At 43.6% G+C, this 14,469-nt stretch overlaps 2 protein-coding genes and 2 long non-coding RNA genes across 11 annotated transcripts; 2 read left to right on the top strand and 2 right to left on the bottom strand.

Annotated features, from left to right (window-relative positions):
• Positions 1-2,113: 2,113 nt before the first annotated feature.
• Positions 2,114-9,388, bottom strand: cunh10orf88 (chromosome unknown C10orf88 homolog). Of its 2 annotated transcripts, none has more exons than XM_051417045.1 (9): positions 9,295-9,388; positions 8,969-9,196; positions 8,525-8,722; positions 7,752-7,821; positions 7,443-7,634; positions 7,171-7,299; positions 6,537-6,660; positions 5,974-6,187; positions 2,114-3,316 (listed from the first exon to the last, which is right to left on the bottom strand). In XM_051417045.1, the coding sequence occupies exons 2-9, from the start codon at positions 9,115-9,117 to the stop codon at positions 3,094-3,096; spliced, it is 1,299 nt and encodes a 432-aa protein (XP_051273005.1). In that variant the 5' UTR covers positions 9,118-9,196; positions 9,295-9,388; the 3' UTR covers positions 2,114-3,093. The 2 variants fall into 2 exon arrangements, with proteins under 2 accessions (XP_051273005.1, XP_051273006.1); XM_051417046.1 differs by having other exon boundaries at positions 8,969-9,239; positions 9,288-9,334.
• Positions 9,234-10,094, top strand: LOC127373025 (uncharacterized). Of its 4 annotated transcripts, none has more exons than XR_007886831.1 (6): positions 9,234-9,318; positions 9,381-9,413; positions 9,452-9,501; positions 9,655-9,768; positions 9,844-9,950; positions 10,033-10,094. It is a non-coding gene; the product is annotated as an uncharacterized LOC127373025 (long non-coding RNA). The 4 variants fall into 4 exon arrangements; XR_007886828.1 differs by lacking the exon at positions 9,381-9,413 and adding an exon at positions 9,576-9,611 and having other exon boundaries at positions 9,297-9,368; positions 9,414-9,501; positions 9,660-9,768; XR_007886829.1 differs by lacking the exon at positions 9,381-9,413 and having other exon boundaries at positions 9,280-9,368; positions 9,464-9,501.
• Positions 10,020-10,777, bottom strand: LOC127373032 (uncharacterized). The gene is made up of 3 exons (XR_007886856.1): positions 10,691-10,777; positions 10,284-10,584; positions 10,020-10,112 (listed from the first exon to the last, which is right to left on the bottom strand). It is a non-coding gene; the product is annotated as an uncharacterized LOC127373032 (long non-coding RNA).
• asb3 (ankyrin repeat and SOCS box containing 3) lies at positions 10,440-14,456 on the top strand. 4 transcript variants are annotated; one of them, XM_051417019.1, is made up of 10 exons: positions 10,440-10,587; positions 10,825-11,029; positions 11,332-11,502; positions 11,624-11,736; positions 11,822-11,954; positions 12,136-12,313; positions 12,700-12,918; positions 13,004-13,306; positions 13,406-13,539; positions 13,635-14,456. In XM_051417019.1, exons 2-10 carry the CDS (start codon positions 10,828-10,830, stop codon positions 13,865-13,867), a joined length of 1,686 nt encoding a protein of 561 aa, XP_051272979.1. In that variant the 5' UTR covers positions 10,440-10,587; positions 10,825-10,827; the 3' UTR covers positions 13,868-14,456. The 4 variants fall into 4 exon arrangements, with proteins under 4 accessions (XP_051272979.1, XP_051272978.1, XP_051272977.1 ...); XM_051417018.1 differs by having other exon boundaries at positions 10,488-10,587; positions 10,822-11,029; XM_051417017.1 differs by lacking the exon at positions 10,440-10,587 and having other exon boundaries at positions 10,759-11,029; positions 11,335-11,502.
• Positions 14,457-14,469: the final 13 nt, after the last annotated feature.

Raw genomic sequence — 14,469 nt, 5'->3', positions numbered from 1 at the left:
TAGTAATAACAATAAGTGTAGTAGAGTTTTTTTTACTAGTTTTGAATATCCTGTATGACCGTACGTTTCTATTTTCATAACAATTATTTGTGAATGACAAACGTCCCTTAATGAGGTTCATAGTTCGCCTGTAGGGGTTCCACATGGAGCCTTCTAGGATCCCCTGAGCTTCTGAAGACACATTGAGGTTTCTAAACCCTCTTCCTCTTTGTGGAGTGTTCTCTTCTGCTTGTACATCATCACATATTTGGTTTTCTACACTTTCTTCTCCAAAGTTAATATTTCAACAGCTAACATGCAAACAAACACGTCTTCAGTAAAGATGTTATTTATATGTGTATGAAAAAAGCATGAAAACTCATGAAACATGGCACAAAATTCTACGGTAGGAATTTCCTTATATACATATTCTAAAAGCCTCTTGGACCCATACCCCAAACCCAACAGGATGTCGGCCATTTTGAATGTTCTGCGATTTTTTGCTTGAACGAACCTCTCTGAGGGAATTTGGATCGACTTCAAATTTGGTCAGTGAAATCTAAAGACATTAAAAATTAAAAGTTGTGCTATTTGGGACGTGTATGCTGAACGTCACAAATAGTGTGTGGCGTCGGATTTTGACAATTCGCCATGAAACAGGAAGCTGTCATAACTTCAACGTACATGGTTCAATCTCCACCAAACTTCACACATTTGATAAGAGTCTGAACACATCTACATGCTAATACTCAGTCATAGTGATCTTGCCACCCACTGGCAATAGGACATTAGCCTTGTGTGGTGATTATGGTCATGATCCACACACGATACGCTGAGGCATGACGCGGCCGCAGCACACCCCAACACGCGCAGAGTACGAGGGCCTGATCGTCGCTGCTTGCAGCTTTAATTTTTTCCTTTTTAGCAACTCCATCTGCAGAGGAAGATCATGTGATCAAAAGCTTTCAGGCTTACTTTAGCGGGTAAACACAAATTGTCCATGCAAATGTTCATCTTTTATAATACGGAGATTTTGGAGTGTGATCCGGTCTTTATCCAACAGTAATGTGTAGAACAGCTTTCACACAGAAGAGGTGGACTGACAGGTGAAGTGGATTCACCATTAAAGCATGCATGACATCCTCCCATCACTAAAAACCCTCCTGGACTGCAGATAGCTGACATCTACCAGCAGAAGATGAGCAGGACTTTTTCTTTCATTTCGAGTGAATGGAAGCAGTGACCTAGTTTGTGCTGATTGACAGAGGAGATTTTCTCCCAGAACTCCTCTCTGCTGACTCAGTGTCTGTTCCCCACATGCCTAACAAAACATCCGCACATCATTTTATAATTTGGTGTCCTTCTTATGTAACATGTGACCCATTTCATTTCTGATGACTCACAGCTGTCAGTCGGTTTGCTGCATAGTACCTTGGTGTTGACCATCTCCTGTTTCTTTTTGTATTTGGGGAACTGGGCTTTTCACACTGCAGGATTCACTTCAGTTGTCTTCCACACACAACTCACTGCAGTGGTTCTCCACAAAAGAAGACTTTCAGTGACCTTGATGGTTCATTTGTGACCAATTTATGAGTCAGCATTACTGGAAGGCCTGGCAGGGAAAATAGGCTAAGTTGATTTTACCTTCCGTGAAACTCTTGGACAATATTTTCCTCAAACTGCCATTGTGGTCCACACGAAATATCCATAAATCAGCATTATCAACTCTTAAAAGTATTTCTGACTCATATGTTATGACTCTGGTCAGAAAATGCAGCGCTGGAGCCCAAAGATACCAAACTGAACGCCCAAATGTTCTGCTCGTTACGGTTGCCATAGTCCTCTTACGGTCTTGGTGATCTACAGCTTTCTAATTTAGTAAAGCAAGGCACTGAGCTCTTGTAAAGTTAGTGCCTTGCTCAACAATCATCTCACTCGTTTTCTCTCTCTATTCAGGATTTCTTGTATCCTGTTGCACATGCACTTCTCTGTTTTAGTTATTGAGGTTCCCATCCACTCAAATTGTATGTGCTTGTTCCTATAGTTGGATGTTTGAGCTTCACTGTGCAGAGTGATGTATTTGCTAAGTTTGACACTAGAAGCATGTTTTGTGAAATAACAAAAAGGACATTCATCTGTATAAATATATTTTTATTGCTATGTATTTCAGTAGTTATTAAAACCATCAACATCACAGTCCTTTTAATAGTTTACACTGGCGGATTTATGTTACAGACATGTACATTATTTAAAACATAACAGTGCCATATTAAAACACTTTTTAATCAGTTACACCTTCTATATATACTCCTGTAACACGAGTATATGTATTCATTATCAGATTTTCCACACATCAAACAGTTAATGCCTGACTGACTGAAAACACTTAATAGCAGATGAGTGAAGTTACAGTACAAAGTGTGCACAAGAATAACTGTTGGTCAGGATGACTGGAGGATCATGTGGATCATGAAACCTGGGAGGACCTTGGAGTGTTTAAATGCACATTTTAATGTGAATATATGAGTGTTCTGCTGGTGTTGCATGTAAATTATTATCATGTTAAAATTTGCCAATAATAAGATCACTGCAGTAATTTAAAGCTTGTTCTTTGTTTTTTCTACGTCAGGGCTGTGACTGAGGGCTCCCTGGAGTCTATGCTCAATTTTACTTCATTTTGGTTTCCAAAACACTTTTTTTATAGCCCAGAATGCACTGCAGCCACAGGACATAATTTTTGGGGATATATGATTTCTGCAGTTAGACATTTTTGGTTTTTTAGGCCAAACTTGCATCGTGTTCACAACCTGATGTCACAATCCTACTTTAGCTGATAAAAAGAGTTGCATTCGTTTGCTATTTTCCAAAAGATAAAAGATAAACGAACCGTTACAGAGGCTGCATCTTTGACAGCTGGACTTTATACTTTATATGGACAACTTATATCTTATATTTTTTATAAGATTGTTGCAATCATATATATTTCAGCCTTTTTTTCTGCTGTTGTCTCTGTTGTTGTCTGCGCCCCCCTCCACCGACACTAAGGTCAGTTTTAGGAGGACCAAGGGCAGAAAGGCTTCCAGGTTACATGTTAGTCTTTTAGTGGTTCTGAACTCAGTGGATAGCTGGTGTCAGAGCAGTCTGCTCCAATGGTCCGGTGGATGCTGTTTCTCCCTCTGAACTGCTCACGGCTCCCTGGTTGAGGGTGAGCTGCGGCAGGGCGCTCAGCAGGGCCCTCTCCAGCTTCTGCTCCAGAGCGTCGAGGCGACGGTCCACGTGCTCCTTCAGCCTCCTCTCCATCTCTTCCAGACGACGCTCCATGGCTGAGTCCAATTCCCTGCAGAGTAGAAGGACAATGTGGCAACATTTGGTTAAAGCAAAGTGCCTGCAGAGTAAAAGTTTAATTCCAAAATGAGAAATGCATGAAAACTGCATTAAAGTGTGTATTAGGTAGTTAACACAGTTGGGAGACATTTCAAGACTGTGACTTGTTAACACTGGTTGTGACTCATGTTAAATGCACTGTAATAATGTACTGTACATATTATATGATATATTGTATTATGCACTAAAATGAGGAAAGAGAGGAGTATTGAGTGTGGAGGAATGAAAAGAGCAGGGTAGACAGAGAGAGTTGTGACTGATTCATGAACAAACATGAAGCCACATCAGAGACAAAACCTCAAATATAAACACAGACACTAACTGAACCACCCACACAGTCAATGCTGACCATCATCTTCCGTTAACCTCAAGATCCTGCTGCATCCCTCTTACTCAAGCACATTTCCTTCTGTATGCAACTCTCAGACAGCTGACTTTGAGTTTGTTTCATCCTAACCACCTGTTCAGAACCAAGACGCTTTACAAAACACCTCCTCTTTCTCAATTTTTTCCACCTTTACAAACATTTCAAATCTTTCTGCATGTCTTTGCATTTTCTCTGCATTACTTTTTACTTTTTAGGTCTTTTCTTGAGCCAATCCTGACACTCCAGCTCCAGTAATTGTGGAAATCTGGACTGCTGCTACTCAGTCTGTCACATTGTACGTTCACCTCTGATCTTTGTTGCCTGTCTGCTCAACAATGTTCCTTTTATTAAAGTGGAAATCATTTCTGTTATAAAACAAAACTGCTGATGCAGTCAACCTTCAGGATTTGGTAAATGTCAGAATCTGGTGAGAAATCAATTGTAGAAGTTATCACAGAGGCCAATTTCTGCACCTGCAGTAGCAGGAAGTAGACCAGAATGCAGCAGTCTCAATTTCCCACAATGCAATGCAACTGCAAGACGAGACAGAGTTTTAAGCAAACAGACGGCAAATTAACCCTGTTTCTTTCACCGTCATTATCGCTCCCTCCACCTACAAGTCAACTTCCAGCTTTTGTTGAAAAGCAGTCTGAGAAATATAGGAAGTAACAAGCTTCGCAAGAAGATCAAATAGTCAGGTTCAAGGACAGACAGACAGAACGTTACATACTTTTCTTTAAACTACAATTACGTAATTGGTCATCAATTCATTTCTAAGAGTAGATATGACCAAAATTTAATTTAAAATAATGTAATAAAGTAATATAATATTTTACACTGTGATAACTAGACTGATATGTTGTGGTAAAGACGTACCAATGAGCTGCCGTCCTCTCCTCGATGTGGGGTCAGACTCAGCTGACATTCTCTCTGAACCCACATGAGCTGCTCTGCTCTGACAAAGAACCTCATTTATCAAGCTGCGGTTTGTAGCACCAGCTCTAAAGACATTCTTCAACTGTAGAGTGAAATTAATGTCAGCTGTGAATTAAGTTAACTGATACTCAGCCTTTGCATCAGTGTTAGCTGAACAATAACATTTTTTAATGAGGTCTGGTGCTGTTTGCCGACATTTTAATGATTCACACATACAGCGATGCCGATAAATAAACACTATTGTGTCCGTATCAGCCTCCTCCCGGCACTGTTAGCAGCCACTGCCCAGACAGCTGTTCACTAACCAGAATTGTTACCAGACCGCTTTTTGAAAAAAATAACTTTATTACCATGCAGTGTGACGAACAACATGGAAATTCACCCCGACACACGTCATTATATGTGTTGCCAGGCTGCTTGGAGATCAGTGAATATTCTCCCAAGAAACAATGGGAAATGTTTGGGCGTGAACTGACTTTTGGCAGCAACAACGTGACTTTAGACAACCAAAAGAACTGGCCCATTAAATAAACAAGTCTCTGTTTCACCCACATGCTCAGCTCCTTAACAATGTGTCTGTGCGATAATGCTGGGGCAGCAAAAATTCAACCACAGTGATCTAAAATGCTTACTGTTTCTGCAGTGCAGTGCAGTTTGCATGCACTCAACATATCAGGCTTACTCGCTGTACGTGGAATGGCTGTGATGTCCGATTAAATCATTTACAGGAACTTAGGATCCTTTGTATACAATAGGTGTTTGCTTTTGGCCTGTGGTCCACCATTAAGTTCTAGTTTCGGCCATTCAAGGGAAAAACTTTGGGCACCCTTTCCCTAAACAAATGATTATTAAAGGATAATACTGTCTCTAGTTGTAGCACTACTATTACTATCAAATAGTAGTGCTAGTATAGTATAGTAGTAATAATGCCAATAGCAAAGAATAAATATTTATCATTTAAAATAATGTTATCTTTCATGTTTCGTAGACTTAGTCAGCTGTTGCAGTAATGTTTTCTGACACAAGGTGGAGCTACTTTATCTGATCACAGATCAACAACATGGAGTGATGGGTTTATTCGAGACACAGATATAAAAGCAGTCCCGCTGACTTCATTGACTAATTATAACAGAAGAATCCTCAAAATTGTAATTATATTGTGTAATTTCTCTGAGGAGAAGCAGCACGTTGCACTGAATTATACTGACACATGCAAACGTTCCATAAACACCACAAACACTTCCTCTAAAAAGAAGAATATTGTGGAGACACAGTCTAACAGGATGGACTCACTGAACTCCACTCACCATGTGCCATTTCTCATCTTCTCCTCCTCCTCTGCCACCGCTGCAGCATCATCCAGTCTCAGCTTCGTCACCTGACCGCAGACGCTCTGGAGCATGGGCAGAAACTCAGGTCCGGAAGAGCTTAGCGCCCGCTCATGTCCCTGCCCTTTCAGGAAGTGTGACATCATCTCTGCCAGCTGGGCGTGGCTCACTGGGCCTCTGCTCTCACTGCTCACTAGAGACAGACCACATCGCAAACTGCTAAGATTCGTGAATTTCAAAACTAAAAACAAATGGTTGGGTCTGTTATTAAATACATTGTGGTCAAACAGCCTTCGTTAGGCAGACGATAGATAATGACGGCGGTTGGACAGTCTGCTGGGGACAGAGACATTTGTATGCTCTCTTACAACTCTTTTTCAGGCCTTTGCTGCATCTTTCAGTCCAAGTCTATAAGCAGTGATTTAAGAGTAAAATTTAAGCACTCTCCTGGTACCTAAAAAAAAAATTTCAACCTATAATCAAATTAAAGAACATTCCTAACATTGAAAACCTAACTGTTAAAATTAAGACATTGTCCTTACTTATATTTCTAGTAGTGACACCAGAAACCGGCGGGTCTGGGGAGGAGGAGTTTGAGCCGTCGGATGTGGCTCCGTTCTGAGCCGGTGGAACTTCATCTGCAGGTCTGATGGAGCTGACTGGAGGCTGGTGACACACAAACAAGACTCTCTGAAACTATCTGACATCTCTACAGTATGTGTAAACATTTTCTGAACCCCCACAGTGGACATGCTAAAAAAAAGGAGGTTGCTGTCAGTGAGGTAAAGCTCAATTATGGAGTAATCTGTTGTTGTTGTGCTATAATGAATCATACTGCCCTATATGGAGCAACAAGCAGAGCACTAGATGCTGAACTTTTGCAGCTGTACTGTAATGTACTTTTAGCTTCTTGTCCTGTGCTGGTTAACTTCTTTATTGGTTGTTTGAATAGTTTCTCTGTGATAAGCTGCTCAGTTCTATACTCTAATCAACATCAAGTGTTGCTTCAAAGGCCTTGCCTTCTTCACAAACCAAAGATATTCAGTTTACCATCATAGAGGATTAAAGAAACCAGAAAGTATTCCTATTCATTATTTGACTAATCACTGCAGCTCTGATGTTTGAGCAGTAACTAAGGCATCATCATTCTGTGGGGTGAGAGATTAAGGTTGATACCCTGGAGTCTGCAGATGGGGGCTGGTTGCTGACGGCTGCTGGGGAGATGTTGGCTCCTTGAGTCATGGCAGAGAAAACCCCACCGCCCATCAGCAGAGGCAGGAAGCCGCCCAGGGAGCCGGTCTGGTTCTGGAGAGAAACACATACCGAGGGATGATGATTATTTTGTGCAGCTATAATTTCTCTGCTAAAGACATTCAAACAACATTTTAAGATCCTTAAAATGTTCGTCGTTTAAGGTAACAAGTAAGTTGCTGCTCCTTTTCTCCCACCTTCTGCTGGAAGTGAACCATGTCCATGAGGTTCTGGGCTCCTGGCGAGAGGCTCGTTCCCATCTCCTCAACCAGACACTGCACTTGCTGCATGTCGATGCCGGGGCCGCGGGCCATGCAGGGCTGTATCTGCTGAAGGCCCACGATGACTCGACACACCAAAACGCTGCTTCTACCGGCCAGGGAGAGCAGCTGGGAGAGCGACGAGAGACAGAGGAGACAGTCATATCAAGAGTCTGAGCTCATCACACTGATATCACAGCTAGTCCTCTTTGTGTTTGGACTGACTTCTCTTTAAAACCAACTCACCTTCACTTCACAGGCTGAGGATGGATGCTCAAGGATCAGCTGTTTCTTGTAGAAAGGCCCTCTGTCTGAACTGTGAGGGAGAAAGGAAACACTGCTTCAACATCCAGTCAAACATTGACTTAACTCTGATTAATCCATCAGAAATGAAAAATAAATGCATCAATGTGAACTCCATTAAAAATAATCTTCATTACAAATAGCCTATGTTTAACACTGGACAAACTAAGAGTGATGGGACATGTAAGACAGGACAAGGAGACAGTGGGGATGACACTGACGAAATTCAAACTCAGGATGTTGTCAGACTGAATCCTTGAACTCAATGATGAAACTAACACTGCTGTGTTTTAGCTTCATCAACACTTTTCTTCAATATACACCTGAAGTTCTCTAAAAGCTGCATCATCAGGTCCTGTCCTGTTTCCTGCCGTGAATTATTAGAATTCTTCAACATGGCACGTCAATGAAACCAATCCAGCTTTAACTACAGCACCATACCTCACAAAATGAGACCGTCACTGATTATTTTTATTGCCTCCCACATGAAATGAGAATCAGATGTGAAACCAGTTTAGTAACTGCCGCTCTGTTATTTTGTGATGAAAAACCACAGACCCTACACCTACCAGAGGCCTCAACTTTGTGTTAGAAATACTCAAATCAGTCTGAACTAACTGTGCAACGGTGATAACTGGCACAACCTTATTTCCTGTAAATTCAAATAACATGTAAAACATGCAAGTGGCGATACCTCTGTGTTGTGTACTGTATACCTGTCTGTCTGGACGCGGCTGTCTCTCTCCCCGCGTACTGTCCCGCTGTATTCTCCCATCTGGTTGTACAGCTCCATGGTTCGAGCCTCGCTGATGAGCAGCAGGCGGCTGATGGCAGTAGGGGAGCAGGGGCTGCAGTGGAGCGTCAGGACACAGGGAGAGCCTTCCTCTGTCTGCTCCAACAGCACTGGGCCACCGCTGCCAAGGAAAGATTAATGGATCAAGGCGCCGTTCACCCATGAATGTAACATTTGCTTATCACTCATCTACGTCTCTTCTTGTAGTACAACAGTGATGAGGTTTGTTTGCCCACACACAGTTGAAAATATACAACTATTGACATAAACAGGGATCGTGTGTGAATGAATCCAAACACTACAGGCCTACTTTTTTACAGTATAAGTGTTCACAATCAGGAATTAACATTAATTAGCAGCTTCTGACCAGTTTGTTTCGAGTCCCTCCGACTGACTGAGCTCCTCTTCTCGGTCCTCTTCGTTACTGACGTCAACAGACAGCAGGACGTCAGCCAGGTGTCGTCCCTGAGCGCTGCAGACCCAAGCAGCTCCACTCTTCACAGCAATGTCCACCATGATGCTGCTGGAGACAGGCCAGGAGACAGGCCAGGAGACAGGAGACAGGCCAGGAGACAGGCCAGGAGACAGGAGACAGGCCAGGAGACAGGAGACAGGCCAGGAGACAGGCCAGGAGACAGGCTAGGAGACAGGCTAGGAGACAGGCCAGGAGACAGGAGACAGGCTAGGAGACAGGTCAGGAGACAGGCTAGGAGACAGGTCAGGAGACAGGCTAGGAGACAAGAGACAGGAGACAGGCCAGGAGACAGGTCAGGAGACAGGAGACAGGAGACAGGCCAGGAGACAGGAGACAGGTCAGGAGACGGGAGACAGGAGACAGGTCAGGAGACAGGCCAGGAGACAGGTCAGGAGACAGGAGACAGGCCAGGAGACAGGAGACAGGTCAGGAGACAGGAGACAGGCGACGGTCAGGAGACAGGCCAGGAGACAGGAGACAGGTAGGAGACAGGAGACAGGTCAGGAGACAGGTCAGGAGACAGGAGACAGGGCAGGTCAGGAGACAGGAGACAGGTGGAGACAGGAGACAGGAGACAGGCCAGGAGACAGGTCAGGAGACAGGTCAGGAGACAGGAGACAGGCGACAGGTCAGGAGACAGGAGACAGGTCAGGAGACAGGAGACAGGAGACAGGCCAGGAGACAGGAGACAGGTCAGGAGACAGGCCAGGAGACAGGAGACAGGAGACAGGCAGGAGACAGGAGACAGGTCAGGAGACAGGAGACAGGAGACAGGCCAGGAGACAGGAGACAGGTCAGGAGACAGGCCAGGAGACAGGAGACAGGCCAGGAGACAGGAGACAGGTCAGGAGACAGGAGACAGGCCAGGAGACAGGTCAGGAGACAGGCCAGGAGACAGGAGACAGGTCAGGAGACAGGCCAGGAGACAGGGTCAGGAGACAGGAGACAGGAGACAGGTCAGGAGACAGGAGACAGGTCAGGAGACAGGAGACAGGTCAGGAGACAGGAGACAGGTCAGGAGACAGGAGTATAAGTCCTGGATGAAGCCAGGACAGCAGAGCGGTGAGGACGTTAAACAACAGTAACATTATATATTATTATATATTATTATATATATATTATATCTGTGTGCAGGATCAAGCAGCTGACAGCTAGAAGGTGGTGTATTGTGTGTAATAGTTTTATTATAAATGAAGATTAACAGTACCTTCCTTCAATCTGCTCCACAACCCGCTGATTACCTCCTTCTCTTCAGGTAACTGCTCAATCTTCGTCTTCGCATTTCTTCAAACGGATTTTATTTCATTGTATTTTTTTCAAACAAACTACGGGTGAACTTTTATTCGCGGATATAACTGATAATAAAACGTTGAATGTCTGACTCTTTGTAGCTTGAAGCTAACATCCAACGCGTCGCACCACAGCCGCCGTCACCGTGTAGCGGCACGCGACAGGATGTTGTGGTGTGACGGCATCAAACAGCGACTCGTGAGACGTCGGGACACAACCTGGTGAATAAATAAGACCTTATTTTCTTATTTTAAAAAGCACAACAAACATTTTGTACATGTTGCATAGTGTGTGTGTGACACTCAGTATATTGGCAGGTTACACCTTTTATTATTTGACGGTGGTGACGTCAGCAGGTAGGAGCAGACAGGTAGCCGGATGTTGATGTTTCGATGTCCTCCTGTCCTCTGGTGCTCAGTGGCAGACACACAATGGCTCTCACTCCTTTTTTAAAGCAGGACATGGACTTCACAGAGTGCTACGGAGACTCGGTCTCCAGTGTGGCTGCTGCAGCTCGCTGCGGCTGCAGGCAGCGGGTGAGGAGGCTGATAAAGAGGGGCTTCAGTGTGGACTGTCGGGACAACCGAGGCTGGAGGGCCCTGCATGAGGCTGCAGCCGCCGGCAGTGAGGACTGTGTGCGGGAAATACTGTCTGCTGCCGGCGGTAAGACTTATTATAGGAACCGCTCAGGGTTGTAGGGCTCACATTTTAGAAGCTGGGAGCAGAGAGTATTTCCTGGATACATGATTTAATCTAGGAATGGACTAATCGTTTCACTTCATTTGATAGTTTAAATATAAACACTGGTATGAAACAGGAAAGCAGCACAACCAGGTGATGTTAGCAGTTTTGCTTAATGGGTTACTTTAACACTTATCAGACTAGTTTATGAATCAATCTTTCTTCAAAGTCTAATATGCATTTCAGGAGGAAATCTTAATGTTTCCCTTTCTGACTGCAAGCAGCAGGCTCCTCCAGTGGCTGCCGTGCCTATGTGAACTCTTTGACACACGAGGGGGAATCTGCATGTTACCTGGCAGCCAGGCACGGACACCTGGCAGTGGTCCGACTCCTCCTGAAAGCACACGCCAACATCAACCAGCTGACAAACGACTTATCCTGTCCTCTGTATGCAGGTATAACACATGCACATGATCAAACTGGTGTTAATGAGTGTACTGTTTTCCCTCTTTTGGATTGTAGACTTGTATTAATTGTGTCTGCAGTATTTATCAGCTGCTAACTGCTTTCCAACAGCTGTGGACGGTGGATACAAGGAGGTTGTAGAACTGTTGGTCAGTAAAGGTGCAGAGGTCAACAGGACACACACCGCGTCCTGCTGGACCTGCCTACATCAAGCTGTTTATAAGGTGATAACAGAGCCCACAAACACAACTCCTGATCCTGAGATGTATCCTAACGTCACCTAACGTACATATTTTTTTATTCCCTCAGGGTCACAGTGAAATTGTGCGCATACTGGTCAATGTGTGCAACTTGGAAGCACTAGATGACCATAAGATCTCCCCTCTCTTTGTGGCTGCACAGTATGGACAGCAGGAATGCCTGGAAATCCTTGTCAATGCTGGTAAATGGCTTATTTTTCTATGTTATTTATATTTTTGTGTGTGCATGTGTTTATAGCGTTAATGTTGGTCAGAGAGAATTATTGTCCTGTGTACCAGCTACTCTCTCTACCTCTTCTTAAACCAGTAATTGAGTAAAATAAGATACATAATGAAGTGTGTTTGATTTGGTTTTCACTTTAGGTGCCAATGTGAGCACCCAAGCAGCTGATCTGGCCACGCCGCTGCTGATTGCCTCTCAGGAGGGCCACCAGGCATGTGTGGATTTCCTGTTGGACCACGGGGCAGATCCCAACATAGCCTGCAGTCACGACTGGCCCCAGCTTCCCATTCATGCTGCTGCTGAGTTTGGCCACATCGGGTACTGACTCGGCTTTCAATGACATATTGTTGGGCAGTGATTCCTTCACCTTTTTTAGAGTGTGACTTCTTATAAAGAGGCAGTTTTTAGTTGTGATCTCTCATCACATGTTTCATTTGTACATGTGTTGTGAACTGTTGAACTAAAGAGTGATTCAAAAAGAGGCTTGAAGAGGTGCAACTACTCAGGAAAGATAAGAGATTATTTTTATTTTTTTTTATTAATCATTTAGTTGATTAAATGCCAAAAAATAGTGAAAACCCAAGGATGATTCCATTAACAATGATAAACAGGGAAGATCAGCAAATATGGAATATTTAGCATTTTTGCCTGATAAAAGATAATTGATATAATTATTATTTACCTCTGTGATTTTGTCCATCCAGTGTCCTCAGGAGGCTGATAGCTGTCACAGATCGTGTGTGTGACCGTGGTGATGGCATGGTGAGTCCATTGTACGTGGCCGTCCACAGGCATCAGAGCAAGAGCGTGGAGGTGCTCTTGAGGGAAGGTTACAGCCCAGACGCCCAGGATTGCACGCACATCCTGGGCCTCTGTTCACCACTCTCCTTCGCCTTGTGTAGCACATCCAACAAACCATACAGGTGTGTGAGAAAGCAGATTTGACCTCCTCAGACAGATGATAAAACAGGTGGATTTGTCCCTGATTTTGATTAAAATCTCTTTCAGTGAATCAGTGAGGTTGCTGATAGCTGCAGGAGCTAGTTTGAACGAGGAGGACTGGATTTATGCCTTGGCCACCGACAAAACTGACCTGCTGCAACTAATACTGGAGCACAGATGGATCCCTCGACCGGAGACTTTGACCAGGAACTGTTCTGTACCACATCATCATGGGAAAACTGTGTTAAAGCTGCAGGAAATGAGGGGGCTGCTCTGTGTGGCACTAAACCAAGTACATTTTGCTGCGTGCTGGCTTCCTCTGCTTCTGAAAGCAGGACTGGAACCTTCTCTGCTGCTTCAGCCTCATATGTAAGTCTGTCATTTCACTCTTTCTCAGTCTTTGGTCTTTGGTCAGGTATCGGATGGCGAAAACTTGATCAATTTCTGTCTGTCCTCAATGCTTTCTAGGTTTGAACAGGCAGACAGCGAGGTGTTGAATTACCTGCTAGAGTTTGTAAACTGGTCGACTCTGTCGCTCCCTTTGAAACATATCCTGGATCGAAGACGAGCAGAGAAGACGTGGGAACCATGTCCATATTTTGGTACAGTAACAAAATGTGCACTGCAGAATTTCTCTTAGAATCTGTAGTAAACTTTGAATGAGGGTAGTTTTAATTCTTTCTTTATTTCCCTCTAGAATCCATTACCTGTCTTTCCCACATCTGTCGGCTGCGGGTTAGGTCAGTGTTGGGACCAGATGTACTGATGAGGACCAACGTGATCCAGCAGCTCCCTGTGCCCTCCCCACTTCATGGCTTCCTCCAGTTCAGAAACATCCCGGAAGCTTCCTACAAACACTCACCGCCATCAGCACTTTCAGATCGAATACAGGAACACAGCAGTACACACCAACACAGACATGTTCTGTAACCCCATGCAGTTGTCCCCTTCATGCTGCTGTGAGGTTGTTGAAATCATCTTATTTCATATATGTGTTCAGCTTGTTACAGCTCCTTGTGGAAGCTATATGATGCTACATGAGTGTAAAATTCAACTACACGTGTTTATGGCTGCACTATTTCCATCAAATGGAAAAAAAACCAACATATTTGATGTATTTGGAGACATTGAGTCTGTGGGTCTGACTACACATGTGGGTCAGGAAGATGATACTTCCATATGTTACTTTTAAATAAATATTTCCTACATTTGCATATTGTATGTGTGTGTGTGTATATATATATATATATATATATATATATATATTTATATACTGTTTGTATTCATGTTTCTCTGTGCCAGTAGATTCTTTGATTAAATTAAATGAGTCAAATATCAATAAATCCCCAAAACAAGTAATATTTTTGGTTGAGTTTACACATCGATATTGTGTTTGTGCTGTAAATAAAAGAATCGATATTGTGTTTGTGCTGTAAATAAAAGAATCGATATTGTGTTTGTGCTGTAAATAAAAGAATCGATATTGTGTTTGTGCTGTAAATAAAAGAATCAGCTGTTATTGGTGCGGCTCG

The sequence above is a fragment of the Dicentrarchus labrax genome, unplaced genomic scaffold (assembly GCF_905237075.1).
Source record: "Dicentrarchus labrax unplaced genomic scaffold, dlabrax2021, whole genome shotgun sequence".
Taxonomy (NCBI): Eukaryota; Metazoa; Chordata; class Actinopteri; family Moronidae; genus Dicentrarchus; species Dicentrarchus labrax.
The sequence above is the reverse complement of the archived record's forward strand: the minus strand, read 5'-3'. Positions and strand labels throughout refer to the sequence as shown.

Bases quoted from the DNA above. Each gene is read 5' to 3' on its own strand.
- asb3 (XM_051417015.1), top strand. From the start codon at position 10,759: ATGTCCTCCTGTCCTCTGGTGCTCAGTGGCAGACACACAATGGCTCTC. The intron at 11,737-11,821 runs GTGATAACAGAG...TTATTCCCTCAG, and splicing joins TACATCAAGCTGTTTATAAG to GGTCACAGTGAAATTGTGCG. The intron at 13,307-13,405 runs GTAAGTCTGTCA...AATGCTTTCTAG, and splicing joins CTGCTGCTTCAGCCTCATAT to GTTTGAACAGGCAGACAGCG.
- cunh10orf88 (XM_051417045.1), bottom strand. From the start codon at position 9,117: ATGGTGGACATTGCTGTGAAGAGTGGAGCTGCTTGGGTCTGCAGCGCT. The intron at 6,661-7,170 runs GTATCAACCTTA...GTGTGTCACCAG, and splicing joins CCCCATCTGCAGACTCCAGG to CCTCCAGTCAGCTCCATCAG. The intron at 3,317-5,973 runs GTGAGTGGAGTT...TCTACTCTGCAG, and splicing joins AAGATGAGAAATGGCACATG to GGAATTGGACTCAGCCATGG.